Genomic DNA, 23,600 nt, shown 5'->3' with positions numbered 1-23,600 from the left:
AGCTCCATCTCTCACCTGGCTGACCTAGCCATCCCCAACCCTCATGTTAACCAGGTCCCCATTCCAGCCCCTACCCTCATCTTAGCCCAGGTATTCCTTACCCTATCTCAGGGATCCCTGCCAACCCCAATCCTATCAATAACCCCAGACCCTCAGTCATTCCCACTCCTAACCCTAGCTCTCTGAGAGCCCCAAAATCCTAAACTTATACTGGGCCCCTGGCCATTCCCAACCCTCACCCTAACCCTACTGGTCCAAATCCCCACTGTAGCTTTGGACCCCCATGCTAGCCCCAACACTCACCCTTGCCCGGGTGCCCTCTGTGGAACCATGAGGGCTCAGAGAGCCAGTTCAGCCTGTCGATCCTGGCCCCAACCCTAGCCCAGGTCACCCTTAGATGGCTCCTACCCTAACCCTGCCTTGATTTCAGGGGCCCACTCAGCCAGCCCCAACCCTGACATTAGTTTTGGGCATTCTCAGCTGGCCACAAACATAACCACAACCCTAATCAGGGGGCAACCCTCAGCCAGCTGGTGCTGGCCCCATCTCTAGCCCAGAGGCCCCCCTCAGCTGGGCTCAACCCTAACCCCAGCCATAGCCTGTGCATCCCTTCAGCTGGCTGGCACTGGCCCAGTTTTAACCCAGGTGACACCCATAGCCAACCCCAAGTTCACCGGTCCCCTCAACTGGTCCCAACTTTGAACACTTTGCAATCTCTTGATCCTGGAATATTTATTTCTGAATTCTTGTGCACTACTGATTTCTGCGTGATAGGTATGTGTGGGAACAAGTGGATAAGGCAGTAATTTAAGATTTTCTTTTCTGCAAGTACAGCAGGTTCCAGTTAGCAGGCTGTAGAAATTAATTCAAACAAATAAATTCAGTATTGCAGTGAAATCTGGCATTTTTTAATAAACACTTTAGAAGTTTCTGAAGTGATTCTAGGATACAAAATTGTCAATCCAAAGCCTGCATCTCTGTACAGAAAAATACAGTGCAAGAAATTAAGGGCTTAGTCCTTTTCTGACAAGACTCCCATTGAAATTAGTGGATATTTTGCTGGAGTAGAGGCTGAGCACCAACCATGAAAGGTGCTGAGGACTGTCAACCCCAATGGACTGTGGGAATGGAAAGCAAAGATATTTAGCACCTCTAGCAGAGGATCCAACCACAAGTAAGGGACTCAGATTTGGGCTCTATAAAACAAGCTCTCTAGTAAGCAGCATGTTGGTCAAGAGGGGGAAAAAAAACCAACCCAAAATCAAAGGACAGAAAGACTATGATTGCAAAGATTTTTCCATAAACAAATTCCCTTTCCCCTCCTAGGCCCCCCAAGGACTATGGATTTAATTGACAAGTCTGATCTATTACATTTGTAGTAAAAAGAAAAAAATGATTTTATTATTCAAGTGTTTCTATATGATCTGGTTCATAGCCATAAAAGGAAGATTTCCGTTGAGTGGACACTGATGTACATTTAGGTGTCTCTTGTGCATATTATGATTATTTTTTTAAAAAAAAGAAGTGAAACAAAACTAGGATTTCACACACTTATGTAAATAATTATAAAATATAGCTTTAGCAGTTTTACTCCTGGAAAATGATTTAGTTTGGCTGAAGCAGATGTATTGGCTAGGATTATTGCGCTCTGTATCTCCTGTTACATATTAGAACGAGTCAGCCAGTGAAAATCCTGGAAACAAAAAAAACAGAAACAAAACAGATAGGTGGAGTAGAATGCAAACATGTATTTACTAACATACAATCCTGCCCTTGTGGAATTGTGTAACACTGCTTATGAAAATATCATTTTATTCTCAATTTCTTTGGTAGGAGCACAGAGAAAGGATTTTTGATACTGTGACAACACTCATAACAAAATTGTCAATAAATAAGGACAATTAGGAAAATGGTGAAGTCAAAGGCCCTGATATGACAAAGAGCTGAGCATGTGGGGATCCCTGCATCTCCATAGAGCCTCGCTGCTGACCAGCAACCTCTCCCCATGTCTCAACAGAGGTTCAGGAGGATACAGGGGGTCTGTCCATCAGAGCCTGAGAAAAATGAAAACACGTACCTGCTGTTTTCTGTCAGATTGTGGGTTGATCATTACATTGATAAGGGAAGGCACTTGCTTCTCTGCCAGGCTTGCTTTCAGGGCATTTTGAAGTTCCTCTGGTGTTTTTACAAAGTATCCTTTACCCCCAAATGCAGACATAATCTGCTCATAGTGAGAATTTGGCAGGAGACAAACAGGTGGTGCACTGAAAGAAGCAAAGAGGTTTATGGTACATAGAGTTAAAATTGCAAGAATGACCAACTAGGATTATGCCAATTTTAGTACTTTTAAATGGTCATTATACTGGCTCTCTAAGTTTCTCCTATGCTTGTGGGACACGTAATTCAGTTCCTATGAACTTAGTTGTGTGTAACTGGGCATGGTGATTGTGTAAAGGTAGACTTGTTGCCAATTAGTTACTGATCTGACACCGCAAAGCTTTTCACTTCAGCTTTTAGACTAGAACAGAAAATACTAGCCACGGATAAAAAGACCCTCTTGGTTGCTTCTCAGTTAATTAAAAGCACATAGGTTAGAGGTACTCACCACACAGTTGGTTCTCTAGACTTTAACATCTCCTTCCAGGTATCTGCATCCAAACCACGGTATATCCCATTGTTGTTTACTACGATAATTACAACTGACAAGTTATACCTGCAACCATTCATAAATAAAAGAATGATCATTGGAGAAATTCTAAAGAATTGCATCTTTCTGTGAAGTGCTAAAGGGACACTCTACCAAAAAGAATCACTTCTGAATGAAAGTTCTTATACCTACTATTGTTAAAAGTGTCATAGATTCACAGGGTCTGGTCTATGCTCTGGCCTCTAACCAGACTCCTGGGAATGACCCCTTTAGCATGTTGGACCCAGAGTGATCCACAGGGGTAGGCCTGTGGCCACCATGACTCGCAAACTAGCCCTTTGGGCTCCAACAATCCCTCCCCCTTCTCTCTCCATGGCTCTCTGTGGTGAGTCCAGATGAACCACACGTCTGAGAGAGACTTAGTCACCTCACTCCCATTCGGGGCGCAATGCTTTTCATTAAGTATCTGCAGCCTACACCAGGCAGCCTTTGGATAACAAGGGGATCTTTATTATCACCTGGAATCTAGAATCTGTAAATCTTTAGGTTCGCATGATAATGGTAGGCTTAGTACAGAGTTCATATTGGTGGAAGCCATGGCTTTGCCATGCCCTCCTTCTCTCAGCTCCATCTTCGCGTGCCCCACTGTCCGTCTACCTCCTCTCCCTTTGCTTTCCTGCTAGGGCTTTTGCCCTGCTTCCCTGCAGAGAGATGGTGGTGGTGCTGGGAAATAACTTGCTCTAAAGAGTTAACGTTCAGTCATTAAGGCTTCCATTCAAATGTGTTGATCCCAGCCCAGACAATCCTAGTGGCTATACTTCTCAAATACCTAGGCTGATCTCCCATCTCCCCTTCCCTCCACAAGAGGAAGCAATGCCAAAGGGATAGACACAGAGTCAGACACATAGTTTATAAACATATTAGAAAAATTCCCCCATTTGTCACAAGTAGCACCTAATATTAGTAAGACAAAATATTTTTCTATATTTTTTCAGTTTGTTTTCTTTGTGCATTTAACTGCACTTTGTGTACAGCCAGTTTCCCTGATCTGGATAGTCTGTCAGTTAGACAGGGATAATAAATTAAGATGGTTTACTTGATCAAAAACTTTTTTTTACCTGCAAATAGTTTCCACTTCCATGCCAGAAAATCCAAAAGCACTGTCTCCTTCTACACAGATCACTCGCCGTTCAGGTGTCTGATCTTTAGCCACCATTGCAGCTGCTATAGCAAATCCTAGCCCAACTCCCATTGCTCCAAATGTACCAGCATCGAGTCTACAGATAGAAAGTAGAATTATTGCCTCTTTCTTCACTGCATTATTTTTCCTGTACAGCCAGGCAAACAGCTCTCAACTTGTCCATGACAGTTTGTTCTTGGTTTGTAGTAATTTTGATATAACCCAACTACTTATAAAACAATATCTGGATAGTAAAAAGGCATTTGACACTTGTATTGCTATAGACACATGTTGTGCAATAAATAGGCGTGGTTCTCATACAAGAATCTGATCAAGATTTCATAATACTCTAATGAACACACATATAATGGAACTTTTAAAAAATTAGTTGACTGGAATAAGAGATGCTTACATACTACCAATTACAATGTACTATATTCCTGATTGCCTTCAGTCTGCATTGTATTGGTATTTCAAGACATCTAATTAATATGTGCTCAGATGTTTCAAGTGGTAGTAAAATAGTTATTCTATTGAGTGTTGCATCCCAAAGGTCAAATTAAGAGGGTACATGAAATCTTTTCTCCATTTAACTCCCTGGAAATCCAACTAGAAGCCTGAAAAATTTCAGGCAAATAATGCTATTCAAATTCCAGTCTTCAGGTTCAACTTTTTGAAATCAAATTGCAAGCTGTAATTAAATAAGACCATTTCAACCAGGCAAATGCAAAATACATTTTAAAAAAAAGCACAATTATAGGCTTAACTTTTCAGATTCGCCCTCTTATGTGCACAAGGCTATGTGCAAAAGAAAAAAGCATCAGAGTCACCGTGCCAGCCTTTTAAAAATAAATATATTCCACAGTTAATTTTAAATTAACTTTATTTCATCTCAAATATGTTGTGAGGTTCATTTGTGACCTATCATGCTGTTTTCAAAAGGAGGTTCTAGACTCCACAATCAGATCTGAAGGGTCACCTCAGCAAAGATTGTCCAGTTTTCTCTCATACAATCTAATAAATACAGACTAGCTCTAATTTACAGTCATTCTGTAATAGCTGGCTTTAAGAGTCACAAATCAGAACGTCAGAATTTGTATGTCTACATTTAGGCACCTGAACTCCTATGTAGAGGCCCAATATATGGCCTTTTTCCAAAGATGCTGAGCACGTGTGGCTCCCATTGATTTTAAGGGGATTCTGCATTACAGCAACTTTGTGTGTGTGAATCTGCTTGCAGGATAGGACCCTAGCCTATTTATTTTAAAAAATTTAAGTAAGTCCTAACATTTTTAGGTACAGATTCACATACCAAGTATGGGACTCAATAATATACTTCCATCCCAAAAAGAACTGAGATCTCTGCTAAATAACTTTCACCCGTTTGAAATATGGCCATTTATTACCATTGTACTATTTGCTGAAGTCCCACACAAATCAACGTGTATTCGGTATAAAAATCAATGACAGGGTATGACCAAAAGGGATAAAGGTAAGTTGCCTTAACAAGAACAAACCCATCCCAAAGACACATTATACATTTACTTTACTTAAATAACTTTTTTATTTAAAAAAAGACACGAAGCCAGTAATTTATAACCCAACTACATGGAAACAAACATATGCACATAATTGTTGCATCATGGCAACAGAGCAAATACTTTACCTATGGCGAGGATGATAGTTTGGAAGCATAGTACGTCCAATGTCCATAGTATTAGCTCCCTCACTAACCAGAATGCAGTCCCTGGGTAACAGTTCTCTGACATGATGGAATACTGTATAATAATTCATAGGCAGGGATTTTTGTAATGCCAATGCCTTTAAAAAAAGAGACTATAAATCATTTCTATACGTACTGCTTAGCATAAGGGCAATGTGCAACGCCATGTGTGATTACCACTGAAGTCAGGGACTATTCTCCTGAGAAAGGGTTGCAGAACTAGACTTCCTCCCAATGGCTGAGATCATCAGAGTCACTTTTGCTGACAGTGCCTTTGTAATTCTGAAGAGAGGCCATTTTCAGCAGAGGTTCCCTCAGGTGTGCAACCTGCTCCCTCTGGTGGTGTGCCATCGTCAACAGTTTATTGACATTCAGAGCAACAAGCAAGGCACCTCAGCTCACCATTATTATTATTATTTATTATCTGTATTGCCATGCACCCACTCATGGGCCAGAACCCCATCGTGCTAGCTGCTGTTCAAATGGAGTAAAAATGTTCGACTATTTCTAATCGCAGGTGAGTTGTGTCATTTGTGTGTTGGGATGGTTCAGGAACAGCCCCTGTTTGTGCTGTCACTGAGAGGAGTCTAATTTAGGCTCCAATCCTGCTGACACATATGGGCTTAACTTTCCAGGCCTGAACAGTCCAATTCATATGCAGAAATTTAAGCACATCCGTAAGTATTTGTAAGAAAGGGGCCTTAATGTGTCACAATAACTGGCACATACAAATCCATAAAATAAAATAAAAATAAAGGATCTACCTGAGCAAAACTGAGCTGTCATATGCTAAGAGTAACACCACATCACTTGAAAATCAATTCTGTTACCATATCATCTTCTACACAAGGGCTTCCTTCTGGCACTATGGTCCTGTTCCAAAGCCCAATGACTTCAATGGGGTTTGGATGACAATTAGCTCTTAAGCCCAGTCTGTCCATACAGTAGATAAATCTGAACACAGTAAGCCTACAGGAGTCTTCTGAAACATTTTGATACCATTCAGAATTTAGCAACCTGAAAGTTCCGATTAGTTAGGGAGACTTAACTACAATACTGACAGGGATATGATTGATACTCTTTGTCCAGAAAAGGATCAAAAGCCACTTTTACTGAGCCATAGTATTACCTTGGATGTTTCTTCATTGCTCTTCATTTTCTCTCTTAATCCCTTCCACCACTCCGAATAAGAAGGATATTTCCATTCCATTAGAACAAGTTGTTCTAAAAGCTAAAACAACACACACAAACACACAGACAAAAAATTTATCCTCTTTCAAAACAACATAAACCTCAGAATAATTTCTTCAAGAAAATCTAACAATCATAAACCAAGATCCCAGCACAATACTACATCTACTTTTAAATTTTAATTTTGGATTAGATACTGGATGCACAGCATAAATATACTGCATGAAAAAAAAATGCTTTTCCTAGAACTGTTTTTTTTTTTTTTTTAATAATTTACTCTCTTTCTACAAGTCAAAGAAAGTTATAAACACCTTGCATTACATTACCTGCTCAGTCACAGCATTTATGTCACCTAATAAATGTGCAGCAGGTCTCACGTTATTCCCCAGCTCTTCTGCACAAATATCAACCTATTTTAAAAAAAAAATAGGTTTTAGACAAAAGAACACTGAATCAATTAGAAATATTTTTAAGTCAATACGACTTACACTGTAAAATAGAAGAGTATTTTCTAACAACCTCATTAGTCCTCACTTTGGCTTTAAGAGTAATTTCCTCTAATCTTTACTAGAAGTGCTATTCAAGAGATGATTTACTCTAAGTAAAAACCTACTGTACATACCCATTTTCAGACATTCATTTGTACCCTTAGCACCGACTTACTGCTTCTGTTATACCTCCGACACACCGTACTATATATAACTTTGTTACTACTAGTGTGAAGAGCTCAAACTGGACACCTTTGGAGGAGACCAGATGAGGACTTATGTTTCAGACTACTGAAAGCCAGCTAATCAGAGAGCAGAACTGACTGTTGCCCTTGGACACATGGTTTACAATATTTTGAAATGCGGGAGGGGTAAAATTGTGTTTATATCCTACCCTTCCTAACACAGACAGTTTGCCAGAAGTATTCAGTTGTTAAGTAGCCTTTCCTCCTCTACTCTCATTGTTTCTAAGTGGTCAGGCTCGGATAGTGAGCAGCAAGATCTTGCTTGCTTTGACTGTAAATACAAGATAATGTTTTTAAAGGATCCTACTGAGAGAGGGATCCATTATTATGAACAATTCCACAATTTCATAACTCTTTGTTTCTGACCAAGGAAACTATAGTCCTATACATGGTTCATATGCATTATGGGCCCAATCTTTGGGCTATTGCACTGAATAGGAGCTTTGCCATTAATTCAGTGGGAGCAGCATCAAGTCCTATATGCTCGGAATAACATTATATTGATTTTGAAAATATCAAGGGAATTAAAAACAAATAAAAATAGTTATTTTGGAGAACTACAGTGATCACATGCATTGTACTGCACTGTCAATATGACAAAGATCATCACATGAAAGAGCAGCTTATTACAGAGAGAGAGAGCTAACCTACAGAGGGTGCTGTTCAAATTATTTTCCTAGATTACCTGGATAATCTTTACATCTGGTCGAAATCTTGGTGGAAGTCCAAAGTGCAAAATCCAGTTCAACCTGGCACCAAACAATATTATTACATCAGCATGTTGCAATGCCCTAATAATGGAAAACAAGAGAAAAACATGAAATGTAAATATTTTTTATATTTAATTGCTTTTCAAAAATGGCAATAGTTCCAGATAACACAGCAGCCCTATCATTTAGGAGAATAAAATAACAAATCTTGCTTCCCTCCAGTCTATATTTGTTTAGCTCAGCAAGCTAAAAATCTTTTATACAAACTGTCTCTTCAGTTTATATAAGCAGAAGATTTTCTGAATTTCCAAATAAAGCACTAAGTTCTTTCTAAAACAGCATTCATTTTGTGAAAGTAAATATTATTAGAGCAAAAAACAAACAAACAAAAACTCTACTTTAACAGAATTCTGAGGTAGCAAAGTCAAGTACTCAAAAATTAGAAAATACCAGAATGAAGGTTGACCATGCAACCAAGGTGACCAGATGTCCTGATTTTATAGGGACAGTCCTGATATTTGGGGCTTTGTCTTATATAGGCGCCTATTACCCTCCACCCTCTGTCCTGATTTTTCATACTTGCTGTCTGGTCAGCCTACATGCAACCTTAATTCAGCCCTCTGGTGTGTATGCCCAAGGTGGCCCAGCTGCTAAGCAAAATACCTCAGGTATAGTTTTTAAGTTCTCAGATTTATTAATAACATACTCCATAATGATGAAGGTATTTTGCTCAAAACACAACTTTGTTTACATTTAAGTACATAGGAGTTTCAGCTGCAAAGTAAGCCCACTGTACACACATACCTACAAGTGCTCTATAAGTAAGCTCACCTTCATTTGTGGGTGACTACAATTATTTTTTTAAAACACAATCTTCAATATATGTCTCTTCAATCCAATTAAAGGATTTACAGAGACCCTAGTTCAATTAAACTGGAATGTACTACAAATGATATAAAAGCGAGGCTGCATAAAGCAAAATTTGAATTGTGATACTCCATTTTATATAAACCTTTATAGCCTTAAAGGTCAGAACACTGAAAATGCCAGTAGTTTTCTGCTACATGTAATGTAACTTGTTTACATACTTAATTTTGTGCTATAAACTACATGTTAAAAATACTATGTTGTCTGATATAGGCTTAATATTTATACAACAAAACGTAACTCAAAAGAATTCAGCCTAGCTTTTGCCAAAACTTACTAGTGACTCCCAAGCTTTCACCCCGGATTCAGTTCTAAGCAGCATTTGACACAAGCTGTGTAACGCTACTGGCTTAATCCACTGCCATAAAGCAGGGCACGAAATGCGGCTGCACTTAAACTTTTTTTTGCTTTTTGTGTTAGGCCTTCCACAGTATTTGTAACATATTGCAATTTGCTGTATCTTTAATGGTATGTTCCTATTAGTTTCCCAGAAGATAGGATTGGAAGCAAAGCCTTGGTTTGTACTGACCTGGATCTGGCTGCAGCTACACAGTTTGGATGATTGTCAGGAACAACTCCTTTTCCCATTGGGGTAGGCAAAAATGGTAGCCCGCACTGGTCCACCAACTTTCTGATGCTGTTTTCAGCACGTGAATAAGCAGCACCTACAGGAAACGAAGTATAAAGAAGGGTTTAATGTGATCTCTAATTATGTCTTTTCATGGCCTCATTTAAACAAGGTGCTTAAGTAAGGGCTTATCTTCAAGCATGTGAGTGAACAGTCCCACTGATTTAGAAATACTTATATGCTTAAAATTACAAATATGCTTAAATGTTTCTCTAAAACAGGAGAACAGTGTGATCTCTAAAACATATACTCTTCAATTAACCTAAATCATCATATTATATAGATGGGGCTGGTAGCACTGCCTATTATTAAGACAGCCTGACACTTCCCATTATAAAACCCTGTTTTCAGTTGCTTGTAACTTGCCAAACGTTAACTGTTTGGCTGAGACTTTCCATGGCAGGTGTCTGCCACAGGCAGGATGTGTTCAGAAAAATTTCCACCAAAATGGTTTAGCTGTTTCTGATAAAGAGGTTGGGGAAAAATACATTGTTTTGCCTATGGTATAAAATTCTGGCAATCCTTTCTCTGAGAAGTTTAGCACCCCTGTAATTTGGCACAGGAAAGAGATAGGACTGGGACACGGTCACATTGCAGGGAACGGGGCAGAAGGGGTCAAAAAAAAAAAAAAAAAGGGGTGTAGAAGCAGAAGAATCTGTTCCCACTAGAGCACACTCCTCTCCAGAGCCTGGAATGGAACCTAGGATTCATGAGTCTCATCATTCCTCTGCTGCCAACAAGCATCTGTGAAATCCATTGCAAACTGTGTGTCTCATCTGGTCCACACAGAGAATGATAATCTACTACTGCTATAGTTATTCCATTAGCTCAAGTGGAGGAGGTCTCTGCTGTAAATCTAAAGGTTCTAACCCTGCTCATGAACCACCATGTATGTCAACAGGATACCACATGATGGAATTTCTGTTTTTCAATTTGTTTTTTTAAATACTTAGGAAATTACGCACACAAAAACTATGTTAACAGAAAATTACGGTTGCAAGGTCAAGCACTGGAAAGTTAGGAAATAGCAGAATTAATGTTGTCTGTACAGCCTTAATCCAGCCCCCCCCGCAATGTGTATGCATTACGATGAAGTATTTAACTACAAGATCACATGCTATTTTTTCCACCACACCGATCTCAGTCAGTGCACAAAATTAATAGTGCATAGTTGCTCATTAAGTGAGCACCATTTTATTTTCTCCTCACTGTTCAATGTGTGGTCCTAATCCTTATATACTGTACACTATTCAAACCAGACTCTGAAAACAGATTACTTTCCCAATAAGTTTTTCTATGGTGCTTGTTACTATAGTTTCTGAGTGTTTTACAAACACTACTTTATTTTCACAGTAAGATGGAAGGGTTTTTTTCTCATTTTAAAGACTGGTATCTGAGATCACAGACATTAAAGGTCAATAGAATCCACTAATTTTGGGTGCCCACTTTGAAGCACCTGGGACTTGATTTTTTCAGAGTATATAGCACTTCATATATTCAAAGCACAGCTCCCATTGACTTCAGCTGCAGCTGTAAATGCTCAGCACTTCTCAAATCAGATTTCAGGATCTCAAGTCAGGCGCCCAGAAAATGAAAGACACATAATTATTGACCATCTGTGAAAAGTTTTTTTTAAAGTGACCTGCGTAGGATCACGTAGGAACTCTGTAGCAGAGGCAGGGATAGAATCCAGTTCCCCAGGGTAGCATTCAACTGCCTTAATCATGAGACCATCCTTTCTCTTCTTGCAATCCCCTGCCTCATTCACCACACACCTTCCAACTTCAGGTAATCTTGATTCTGGCATTTCTTTCAAGTACTTGATTTTTCAACCTTGATAATGGCCTTTTAACATTGAGTTTTTGTGGGTAACATAGTAATTTGTGTGTCATGCTTTACACTGAAGCAGCTAAAGACACCTTTATCTAACAGGAATTATGAGGTCTCCCAATGACCGAAGCTTGGAAATAAGGGCGCTAGACATTTAGCATACACAGTAGAAAGCACTGCAATTAAAATATTTGATAAGTGACTTTAGGGTCTCTCTTGGGTTTTAATCAGACCATCTCCTACGCACTTGAATGGACGTGCCAACAAAAGCGCTCTGATTATTTAGTCATCTGCAAGATTTTGACTACTAGAAAACAAGTCCAATTTTAGAGGACTGGAGAACTCTGGTGATTGGTAGGAAGAACATAAAAATTGTTCTAGTGGATCAGATTCGAGGTCCATCTAGTCTAATACCTTGTTTCTAACAAAGGTGATCATCAGGTGCTTCAGAGAAAGGTGCAAGAAGTCCCATAATAAGCAGATGTGGGATAATTTGACCCCAAAGAGGATAATTGGCTTAAAACCTGAAGAATGAGGTTTTATATCCTTAGCAAATTTTTTGCTAGCATTGAACAACAACAATTCTGGATATGTATGTTATCCATACAAATGTCCAATTTCTCTTTGAATTTTGCTGTATTTTTGGCTTCAGCAACATCCTGTGGCAATGAGCTCTGCGGTCTAATTACGCATTGTGTGGAAAAAAGTATTTCCTTACATCAGTTTCAAATGTCCCACTATTCAATTTCATTGAATGTCCCTTTGGTCTTGTGTTACAGAACAGGGAGAAGAGATGCTCCTAATTTACCTTCTCTATACAATTCATTATTTTATATACTCTTATCATGTCACATATTTGTCTCCATTCTATGAGTAAACAATCCAAAATTTTTCAATTTCTCTTTATGTGAGAATATAGAACCTCGCTCTGTGATATCAGAGCCTTCCATCTCTCATTCACCTGTTCATATTCAGCCAGCTCTCTAGTAACTGCCTAGGAATTCAGTGGCCTTTATGAAATAAATTGGTTTCAATTCAATTCCTGGTGGATGTGTGTCTTCATCACAAAAAGCATCAGAACTGCCCCCCTTAGAAGAGAGGCAAAATGACTGAATGCGCATGGTGTCTGATCTACCCTCTGATCCATAGAGGGACCACCTCTAGATCAGAAATGAAGTGCAGTGGCAGAGTGTAGTGGAAAGTCTGTAATATAGCAATGGCAGCAGCAGCTGTTGTATGGTTACAGAGTGGGCTTCATGATCCAGCTCTGGTAGTCTGGCATATTCAGGAGTACAAATCAAATAATAAAGATCACTTTGGTTCAGTGTTCTGATTCTCACAGTAGAATGCAACGGTATTAGACAGGTATATGTCAGAGAAGGGACTTTTACATTTTGACAAACAGGGTTTGTTTAAGCTTTGGTTGGAACAGGCTTTACACTTAGGACAATATTTACCCATTTGTTTTCCATATAGATTCAGTGTATTGTATTGACTTGACTTACTCTAGAAGAAAAAATAAAGGGAAAATCTAGAGCAAGTCAGTGTATGTACAAGACAGAGGAAAAAAATATTCCAGTAGAAAAACAGATTTTAGTTCCAAGTTTAAAGATGTTATTTTATAAACAGTGAAAGGAAAAGAGATGCTTTAAATTTCAGAGAAATATTACTTTGGTCACTATTCTTTCCAACGTGGTAAAGTTCAAAGCTACATCAAATCATGTTACCTTTGCCAATGATTAGGAGAGGCTGTCTGGAATGCGCAAGGATAGATGCTGCTACAGATACAGCAGAGTGTTCAGCTGTGCAGACAGGAGGTGGCAAACAGCATTTAACATATCTGAAAGACAGACAGGCCAGCATCTTCAAAGGAAATGCAATGGAAAGCAAGCAATTATCAAAAGGTAAAATCAGTCACTCACTGTAAAATAACAGAGTTTATTTTAAACTGTCCATGATATTTGTCAGAACAGCAACTTTATTTTACAAACAAAATTTAAAATTGCTCATTATATTCAAACCAAATTTTTCTGAGAATAAGCTACTCCATAGAACAAGCAAAATATTTAGCATGCTGCAAAAATAAACCCCCTAATTTTAATATCTCCTTATTTTAGATGTGCATTACACTGTGAACTAATAACCTATGCACATTTCTATGAACACATATATAGTCATTTTAAATCAAATTATTTGTCTTGGCAAAGCCTGGCATTCTGAACCTTTCCTTTCCTCTCTCTCATTTGTGGGCAGCTACCTCCCTGCATAAACCCTCTCTTCTCATTATAGCAATAAAATGGCTGCAAAGGCTGCTCCACTCTAGTTTCCTCCCCACCGCTTTTGACAAAAGTAAAAAAAGAGATGATATTTTCTTGAGAACTCTGCCAAAGGTTCAAGATTTTCACAGTTGTCCTAGAGAGGGCAGGGGAAGAGGAGGAATGCAATGGAAACCTCCCCTACCACCTTTTTAATTGCAGGTTCTACGGTGTCCCCATATAAGACTGCAAAACCTAGCACTTGACATCACAGGACTACCTCAATTAACACAATACTTGCCATTCAAATGCCACCTCATTAAGTCAATGGGACTTCAACATGTACTTAAGTGCTTTCCTGAATAGGAATAGGGCTAAGTACATGCTTAAGTGCTTTCCTCCCCTAATGTAAACAGTCCCTGTATTCTCAATCTCTCACCATATATATTTTTCAATGTCTCCTAGTAATTCATTGCCGATCATTGAACTCATCTTTCTTCTATATATCCCTAGTATTCTAGGTGAGAATGTACCACTGCTTTACATAATGGCATAACAATACTGTCATAATATTTCACTTCTTATAAATTCACTGCTGCATGACATAATAGACTACTACATCCATAGGCTGGATTGCAAGTAATATAATTTCAGTGTGTTCAAGCCCCAATGGTAGGTTGTGCAACCTTTCCTTAAAAAGAAAAAAATTATATATATATATATATATAATTTTTTATAACTTTTTTTTATAAATTATATATTACTTCAAACAGATTTTTTGGCTAAATGCAATGACCAATGGATTAAAAGATTATGTAGGAAAAATTCTGTATCTAACAACTTCACCCATCCAAGTAACTTGTACTCACTTGACAGAGCTCTTGTTCACCTGTAGATTTACAAAGTCTCCTGGCATGTCAACATAACAGGCACCTGGACGACCATAGGTACTGCACCTCACTGCCTAGATTTATTGAGAGAAGAGAAGAGCACCATTTTAATCACGGTTTAAGAGAATTTTTAAAAATCTTAATACTTAAAAAACAAAAAACAAAACTCAGTGTAATGAAGAAAGTGCGCTGTCTTATTCCCTATGCACCTGCAGGAAAATCTTCCTGGACACAATTTATAATGGGCTATTTTAACCTAACTTTTTAAATTTCCTCCTACCCCATTTAAGCCAGCTGAAGTGAGCCAGTGCACAGAAGCTCTTGGATTGTAAATGTTTTGCCTCATTTACACGGAGACAGCAACACTATCAGCTGTTATATCTGCAGTTACTAAGTCAAAATTTCCTGCTGAATTTCTGTTTAAAGTAGCATGATCCTTGAAGCCGCCATCTTCTATTACTTAGGACACCAGTGCTCCTGTTCCATAGATGCTACTGTGCTGAACTGGCACTTCTGGAAACAGTATTGCTTGTGACAGGATTTAAGTTGACAGGGTTATTGCGGTGCTGGAGCAGTGGCATGAGACTTTTCAAACCTAATCCTGGAGAGCTAAAATAAGGATGTCTCTGTGGAAATCCTAAATCTCACAAAATGAGCATCTAGCAATACTCCTTCACAGCCAAAACTGAAGAGATGAAGTACATACTGCAGTCCTAACTCCTGCACCTCTGTCACACAGAATGTCTTTTTTAAGGCTTTATCCAGCTCCCATTGAAGTCAACTAAAAGATTCTTGTGGACTTCAGTGAGAGTCAGATTGAGCCCATATGCTGTTTGTAACCTTATTCCATGAACTAACATATGGGAAAGATCGCCCAAGTGTTTATAGCGACTTAACTAATCAACAAGCCCGTAGTAAATTTGTAGGATTAGGGAATTAAATGATAACTATTTCCAAAACTTGAGGAATTAAAGAGAAGCTGTCTAAATGCTAACCATGTATTGCTATGTACTGTTTTGTACCTTTTCAATAACAGCAGGAATAGCTTCTAGGCTGCTGGGTCTGACAGAAAATTTGCTGTATAGCCTACAAGCTTCAACCTGCAGAAGTAAAAAAAAAAAAAAAAGAAAAAAAAAAGAAAAAGGAAACATTACAAGAATCACATACTTTTTTCTTTTCTTTATACAAGTGGTGGCGATTAATTCACATTTACTGTTTACAAAAGAAATAAATTCCACAGAATATCAATGCCTACAACAGCTTGTAATGAAACATGCTACAAAGAAGCAAGTGACAAACTCTACCTTTCTCATCATAGAAAAAACAGAATCTTTATCATGAAAAGAAATTATTTTAGTCACCAAAACGGATTCAATGAAGTGTCTTGCCGATTTCTGTCTTACTTCTGTATGAATGGGTGTTCTACATGCTGTGATAAAAAACAGCCAGCCTTCCAGAAAGCAAAAAGTTACAAATTCCTACAAACTCAGAAAGGCAGATCCACAGCTGATTTCAATGGCGCAATGACAATTTACACTAGCTGAGGATCTGCCTCCATTTATTTACCTGAAGCCTTTATGCAGAAAGTTATATATCTGTGTACCTGTGGGAATTCTTGGAAAGCTCCCATGATTTCCTGATTCCTGTCAGAGGAACCTCCAATAACAATCAAAGGCCTGAAACAAGCATAAAAAATATTTTATTTTTAAAAGCAAATTTTAAAAGAGCCCCAAAACAACAAAAAACACATCAAAAATCTGATTCTTAAGATATATATTTTAGGACCCAATCCTGCCTATCGCTTAATGCTTCTTACAGAGATACTATGCACCTTCAGTTTCCATTGACCTCAATAGGAGTAGAGGGACATCAGCACTTATATCAGACTCTAAACAGCATTCATTTGCCAAAGAGTAAACTTTTTAGTATCCTTTAGGATATTACAATTACATTTCTTCCACAGTGCACAGTCATTAGAATAAGGAATTTAGTTAAGTCTCCTTTCTCAAAGAGAGGTTAGAGATCTGCACTGAGTGTAGAGCCCTCTCCTGCACTGCAGATAAGTCATGCAGCAACAATTGGCCATACATTTTTCAGTGATGGCTATGCTTCTATCACATCAAATTTTTACAATGCACCTGAAGGAGAGAGAGATGAGCAACATTTTAACATGGCCATAGATGCCTATGTTATTAGTTTAGTTCTATATATAGTGAATGAGAGAGACAGAGTGTGTAGAAGAGAATGTTAATATGAGACATGGAATACATCTTCATGTGGGAAAGATTCTTAAAACCAGTGCTGTAAGTTATAAATGCCTTCCTCCCAGGAAGGACGAAAAGTAGTTCATTCAGTTTCTAGGTCAGTATGATACTTTATAAGCTGTGAAATGATGAGTTAATATGAGAAGGCCACTTAATCTGCTTTTTGAGTAAGGTTAACTCCAGCATAGCACTCCATTAGCTTTCCAGGATTTTTCTCCAAAAACATTTTCCTCTGTAAATCCTTTTTATTGATTGGAATATGCATAATAGGAGTACTTTAAAAGGCAAAACTAGAGATCCCCCAGTACATAACTCCAATCCTGGACACCACTGGGGACATTTGGATCTAAACCTTAATTTCACAAGCAAGCCACTTCTCTATAGTGAGACAAATTAAAACTTCTGATCCAAAAGTTTTGGAATGCTGACATTGGAACACTGTAGCTTGGTCTCATCTCGAATAAAAATTCCCATGGAAAACAGATCTGAAGCATACAAAACACCCACTTTTACCATTCTGGATATTTTATTTTGTTGGGTGGTGGTACTTTACTTTCCTCTGAGGCGTTAGATATAGGCTGACATCAGAAAAAGGACAACAACCTAGTTAAATCATTGGTCCACTTCAGGATGACAAGTCCTATGCCAATTCCATTTAGCTTTTCCAAATTTCATCTACTAAGAGGACTTTTGCAAAACAAAACACAGCCCTGAGAAACATTCCCCACCCCCCCAAATAAATTCATTGTACATTTCTACAGGCATACTCCCTTAAATGTTACCAATAGTAGCACTTACTACTGTGAGCAGCCTAGCCGCAGTCAAGAGCAGGTTAGGTAGGGAGAATATTGAAGTTAATGGAACTATTCACATTACTGAGTATTTTGCTCAGCAGTAAGTGTCTGTAGGATGAGACCTTTAGCTAAGCTGAAGAAACACTGATGCAACCACAGGTTACAGTACCATGATGAAGTGCTGCTCTTATCTGGAGTTTAATCTTCTAATTGTCATGAGCAATAATACAATCTTTCACGGCAGCTACACCATGATAAAACTATATGCACTCAAAATGATGCTGACAAAAGCAGGGAATACTGTAGATCATTTTTAATAATGGATTATATTTTTTCTGAATGGATGAAGAATGAAAGGTTTTCCTTCTTACAAGCATAATTTACAAGAGCTTCTTAAGCGTCTACTTTAATTGAGCTCACATAGCAATTAGTAACAGGGTAGCAGACTCTCAGAGGGTACATCTACACTGCAAAGAAACAAAAACCCCATGGCAGCGAGTCTCAGTGCTTGGATCAACTGACTCGGGCTCGTACTACAGGACTAAAGACAGCAGTGTAAACGTTCCCGTTTCGGCTGGAGCCCAGGCTCCAAAACTCAGTGAGGGGCAGAGGGTTCTTAAAGCCTGGTCTCCAGCCTGAGAAAGAACATCTACACTTCTTTTTTTATCCCCTTAGCACAAGCCCAACTCAGCTGACCCATGTCCGAGACTTGCTGTTGTGGGTTTTTTTTTTTTTTTTTTTTTTGGCAGAGTAGACGTACCCAGAGTGAAATCCTGGCCCACTGAAGTCAATGGGCTTTCAGTGGGGCCAAGATTTCACCTTCAGATGTTAAAACCTTGAAAGGTAAATACTGGCAAGTTGTGCTGGCAGATGGGTCCAGTTAATTCCAACCAGAGCATTAAAGGTATAGAAGAGTCACTGCTTGTTGCAGGAAATTAGGACAGAGAGGACCCCGGAGAGAAACCACAGAAACAGCCAAGCTCAGTGAGAAAAGCTTAGACTGAGGTTTAAGGTGTATTATTATTTCTGAGTTACTAACACTAAATTAATAAAATAATTCAGGGTCTGTATCTCTGCTGGAAAAAGGGATAGAGACTACATGTCTACACGATGGGCAATCTAGTGCCATCGCTATGCTGCTGTAATCCCATAGTGTGAACACAGACTACAGTGAAGTGTTTCCCCCCCGCATCTCTTTAAGAACTCCACCTCCCCAGTTGATAGTAGCACTCTTCCATTGACTTAGCTGTGTCTATATCAGGGGTTAGGTCGGCATAGCTAAGGCATTCAGGGATGTGGATTTTTCACCACTGAATGAATGCATCTATTTCCATGACACCTACTACGTGTAAGGGACAAAAACATAAACATCTTGGACTAACAGTTAGTCAATTAGCGTGTAGATTGATCTGATTCTCACGATGCTATCAAATCTTCTGTCAAGCTAGAGGATAATCCACTTTCCTCATCTTCTGCCAAGGCTTCAGATTTGTGCAAGATTAAATCAGGCACGCACAACCAGCCTCAGCCAAACTGGATTTTCAGAGGGAAAGTGCAAACATCAGCCAAATATGTCTTACAAATTAACCAAAGTGATATGAAAGCTTCTTCCTAGTGACCAAACTCATCAATTATTTAAAAGCAAAGTCACACCAGGATTTTTTTTGTTCAGGCAGTTTCATATATAACCAAGTATTAGTAGCCAATTCTTGTGTGACAAGCAGTTTGGACCCTATCCGATAAACTACAAAGTCTTCTCTCTATCAGGTGATTCTGTCAGCATATGCAAACACTGCTTCCTACATATGAAAATCTTCTAAAACCGTCACTATTTGCTCTTTGCCAGCCAACTGTTTATTAACTTTATGGTCTGGTGCATATGTACCTAGTGCTATGTGATCTTCTTCCGAAAATGTTTCACGTAACTCGCTCAGCAACTTTATTTTTATTCACAGGCCAATTAAAGTTGCCATATTGGTGCGAAGACTTGTGGGGGTAAACACTATTGCTGCTGCACTTTCATCTTCATTTAATTCAACATTTAACTGTTCAACAACACGCATCAAAAACCAAACATTTTGTTATTACATAGGCCAATTTGTTCACCTCTGAAGAGAGGCAGTCATTAACCCAAAAGCATTTGTAAGCTTCTTTTTGGATTCAGAGCTGCTTCTACCCACTGCACTCATCAACAGAATATCAGAAGACTGGTTACTACCACCTTGATTTTTACATGTATCCGGGTACATTACACAGTAAATAACTGGATTTTACAGAACATATGATGTAGCAAGGCAGGAGGATTTTCATCTCTGAAAATGAGAAAAACTAAACGAGATCAGTTGTACTGAAGAAAAATGAATTCACTTCTCATTTCCAATGACAGAAATTTTTTATTAAATATCAAAAAGGCAGAAATATCTGCAATGAAGAGCAATAAACCAAAAAAATCTGAATATCAGTTTGGACAATGATTGTGCTAATACTTAGAATTAGATAGAGGAAATGTAGTCACATTACCAGCAATTCATGTTCGCATTTGCCATTCCGCCCAGAGCATGTATGAGACCTGGACCAGAAACAACAAGACATACTCCTGGCCTAGAGGCAAAATAGATCAGAAGGAAAATGAAAAATACAGAACATCAAATACAGTACAAACAAGAATTAGAAAAATGCTCAACTTCAAGAATATTAAACTTTTAGAGAGCGACAGTCAAATTGCATCATATGGATGGATGAGCTTGGAGCCAGAGAGGCAGATTAGGAATCAAGGGCTATATCTACACTAGAAACGCTGCAGTGTAGACACTACAGCGACGGAAGGAGTTCTGTCGCAGTAGTAAATCCCCCTCTCTGAGAGGTGGTAGCTAGGAAGAATTCTTACGTTGACCTCGCACTCTCTATACTGGAGCTTGGGACAGGTTAACTACATCTCTCAGGGGTGTGAATTTTTCACACACCCCCCCCCGAGGGGTGTAGCTGCGTTAACCTAACTTTCTAGTGTAGACCAGCCCTAGGATTCATCTTTACCCAGATCCTCTTTATGAAAAACAAAACAAAACACGTGGACAAGGTATGAAAGTAGTTTTCTTCAGCTTTGCAACTTGTGCAGGCTGCACTTGTAGTTAGCTCAGGACCACATAACCTATGCCAGGGGTGGGCATACTACGGCCCACGGGCCAGATCCATCCCCTCAGGGCTTTGGATCTGGCCCTTGGGATTGCCCCCCCATGGTGTGGCAGGCTCCGCGCCGCTCTCAGAAGCTGCCGGCACCACATCCCTGCGGCCCGGATTGGGGGCGGCAAAGGGCTCCGTGTGTTGCCCTTGCCTCCAGGCACCGCCCCCCACAGCTCCCATTGGCCGGGAACAGGGAACTGCAGCCAATGGGAGCTTCAGCTGAGGTACCTGGAGGCATGGCAAGGGCAGCGCGTGGAGCCCTGTGGGTCCCTGTCCCGCACAGGGGCCGCACAGGGATGTGGTTCCAGCAGCTTCCTGGAGCCGTGCAGCGTGGGGCCAGGGCAGGCAGGCAGTGAGCCTGCCTTGGCCCCCGGTGAGCACTGCTGCTACCCCGGAGCCACTTTAGGTAAGCGGAGCCGGGCTAGAGCCTGCACCCAAACCCCTCCTACACCCCTACCCCCCAACTCCCTGCATCTCGCACCCTTCCTGCGCCACAGCTCCCTGCCCTGAGCCCCCTGCTGCACCCTGCACCGAGCCCCCATGCTCCCTGCACCCCAACTCCCTGCCCTGAGCCCCCACTGCACCCCACACCCCTCCTGCACCCCAGCCCCCTGCCCTGAGCTCCCTCCCACAGTCCACACTCCTCCTGCACCCCTGCCCTGAGCCCCCTCCTGCAGTCTGCGCCCCTCTTGCACTCCGCACCCCTCCGAACCCCAACCCCCTTCCCTGAGCCCTCTTATACACCCCACACCCCTCCTCTGCCCCAATCCCTTGCCCTGAGCTCATTCCTGCACACCGCACCCCCTCCCACACCCCGCACTCCCTCCTGTACCCCAACCCCCTGCCCTGCATACAATTTCCCCACCCAGATGTGGCCCTCGGCCCAAAAAGTTTGCCCACCTCTGACCTATGCCCTGGTGGTCAAAAAGCTCCATTACTGTGACTGCCTTTAACCACATCTGCTCCATCACTGGCAGCCTATTATTTGGAAGACAGTGGGAGGTTTAGTCCCTGGCTTGAGCTACCATGATCATACTGTGCTCACCCAGGGTGTCCTGCATTGGTTGCCTCTATTGGTTGATTTAAATTGACACTGCTGATATTTAATGATGTAGATCCAGGGAGTATTCGAGACATCCCCTTGAATCTCAGCCTGATGGGTTTGTGTGTTCAAGCCACCTTCTTTTTAAGATTCTCCATCACAGAACACTGAAATGTAAGTGAAGGATCTTAGGGTGAGGAATTTGCTGTCCCTGAAATCTGTCTCATTTCTTTTCACTTTTAAAATCCTAAATATTTTGTATTCTAGAAGATGTTTTGTTTAATTTCACCACTGCTAGCCATATATGAAAGAGAGAGAGAGAGAGAGAGAGACTTTTCCCTCTCCATTTTGCCTTCTCTCCCCATCTCTTTGTCAGATGTCCATGATTAAATTATATTTATTTTTTAAGATTTTAGGAGTTTTAAATGTATTTAAATTGTTTATTAAAATATACAGCACCCAGAGGACTTCAATAGAGTAGGAGGGTAGGATGTATACAGAGTACTGGGCCCTTTACAGAATAATTCATAATATATAAAGCTACATGAAGACAATATTAATACCGAACACTTAAAGGGACAGCGTCGACCTAAAAACATCATTTTGTCTGATTTTTTTTTAAGCCTACAGTTGTTAAAAGTAACAGACACTATAACTGGAAAAAGGAGTGTGTTTATTTTCTGCATTTTACAGCACTATGTCTAGTTGGTTTCACTTTTTCTCCTCTTATAAACAGTCCTCTAACTTTATACATATGTGTGTGGGGGGGGGGGGGGTCGGGGGGGCGGAGAATTGACACAACAGGGGACAGATTTTTTTTTTTTTTTTTTTAAAATAAGGAAACAATTATAAAAAACAGTGCAGAGGGATTCAGGAGCATCAACATAACATGAAAGCTACTATTAATTCATATTTGGTATTGATTAGATTTCAGGTTGACAGTGTCCCCTTAAACACTTTGGCCACATTTTCCATTCCACCTGAATCCTGCTCAATGATCAAGGGAAAGTGGCATTAAGATATCTTTGTGCTTCCCCTATTCTCAGCTCATCCTCAACATTAGTAAGAGCAGCTTCTAACTATACTTGGCTATAAGTTAACAGCCCTTAAGGGGCCATTCTTGTAGCACAGAATAGCTAGAGTATGGTAGCAATCTGGCCCTGCCCCCTACACCAGTGGCTATGGGGTTGTGGTGGGGAAGAGTCATCACAGAGCCATTACGCTGGCCTTATGCTAAGTTGGAACACTTTTTACGGCAGTGATAGAGTGGCCAGTTCCACTAGCTTTACAGACCCTTTACATGGCAAAACAGAAAACTGGGCTCTTTATTAAACATTTATTCAGAGAAGAAAAATCAAACTATCAATATTTCATGTCATATGTCTAACTCTGAAATGGACGAAGGTGTAGCAGATCTCCCATCCTCTGACAAAGACATAGCACACCTCCCATACTGCAGTAAACGGTGGTAGCTTTAGTTTTTTTATATGAGTGTCTTGGGCTTACGGTGTTGCATTAGTATTTGGAGGTTAAAGAGAAAGTAAAACTGAAGAAAAAGTTGTAAGAGTGGCAATGTTGTCTCTCTCCCAGTGAGACTTAACCACTC

General features: G+C 40.0%; 1 protein-coding gene across 6 annotated transcripts in view; it reads right to left on the bottom strand.

Moving 5' to 3' along the window:
- Window positions 1–398: 398 nt before the first annotated feature.
- HACL1 (2-hydroxyacyl-CoA lyase 1) overlaps window positions 399–23,600 on the bottom strand; it is a 33,798-nt gene continuing 10,596 nt past the window's right edge. For all 6 annotated transcript variants that reach the window (XM_077811319.1, XM_077811316.1, XM_077811318.1 and 3 more), the window contains 14 exons: window positions 20,293–20,373; window positions 16,318–16,390; window positions 15,737–15,814; window positions 14,694–14,788; window positions 13,297–13,409; window positions 9,641–9,776; window positions 8,160–8,265; window positions 7,068–7,151; window positions 6,680–6,781; window positions 5,494–5,648; window positions 3,766–3,924; window positions 2,606–2,713; window positions 2,078–2,264; window positions 399–1,693 (listed from right to left, as the gene is read on the bottom strand). In XM_077811319.1, coding sequence (XP_077667445.1) covers window positions 1,661–1,693; window positions 2,078–2,264; window positions 2,606–2,713; window positions 3,766–3,924; window positions 5,494–5,648; window positions 6,680–6,781; window positions 7,068–7,151; window positions 8,160–8,265; window positions 9,641–9,776; window positions 13,297–13,409; window positions 14,694–14,788; window positions 15,737–15,814; window positions 16,318–16,390; window positions 20,293–20,373 — 1,510 coding nt within the window. In that variant the 3' untranslated portion in view covers window positions 399–1,660. The remainder of the gene's footprint in view (window positions 1,694–2,077; window positions 2,265–2,605; window positions 2,714–3,765; window positions 3,925–5,493; window positions 5,649–6,679; window positions 6,782–7,067; window positions 7,152–8,159; window positions 8,266–9,640; window positions 9,777–13,296; window positions 13,410–14,693; window positions 14,789–15,736; window positions 15,815–16,317; window positions 16,391–20,292; window positions 20,374–23,600) is intronic.

Source organism: Eretmochelys imbricata, chromosome 2 (assembly GCF_965152235.1).
Source record: "Eretmochelys imbricata isolate rEreImb1 chromosome 2, rEreImb1.hap1, whole genome shotgun sequence".
Lineage (NCBI taxonomy): Eukaryota > Metazoa > Chordata > Testudines > Cheloniidae > Eretmochelys > Eretmochelys imbricata.
Note: the sequence above shows the minus strand (reverse complement) of the source record. Positions and strands in the feature narration are given on the sequence as shown.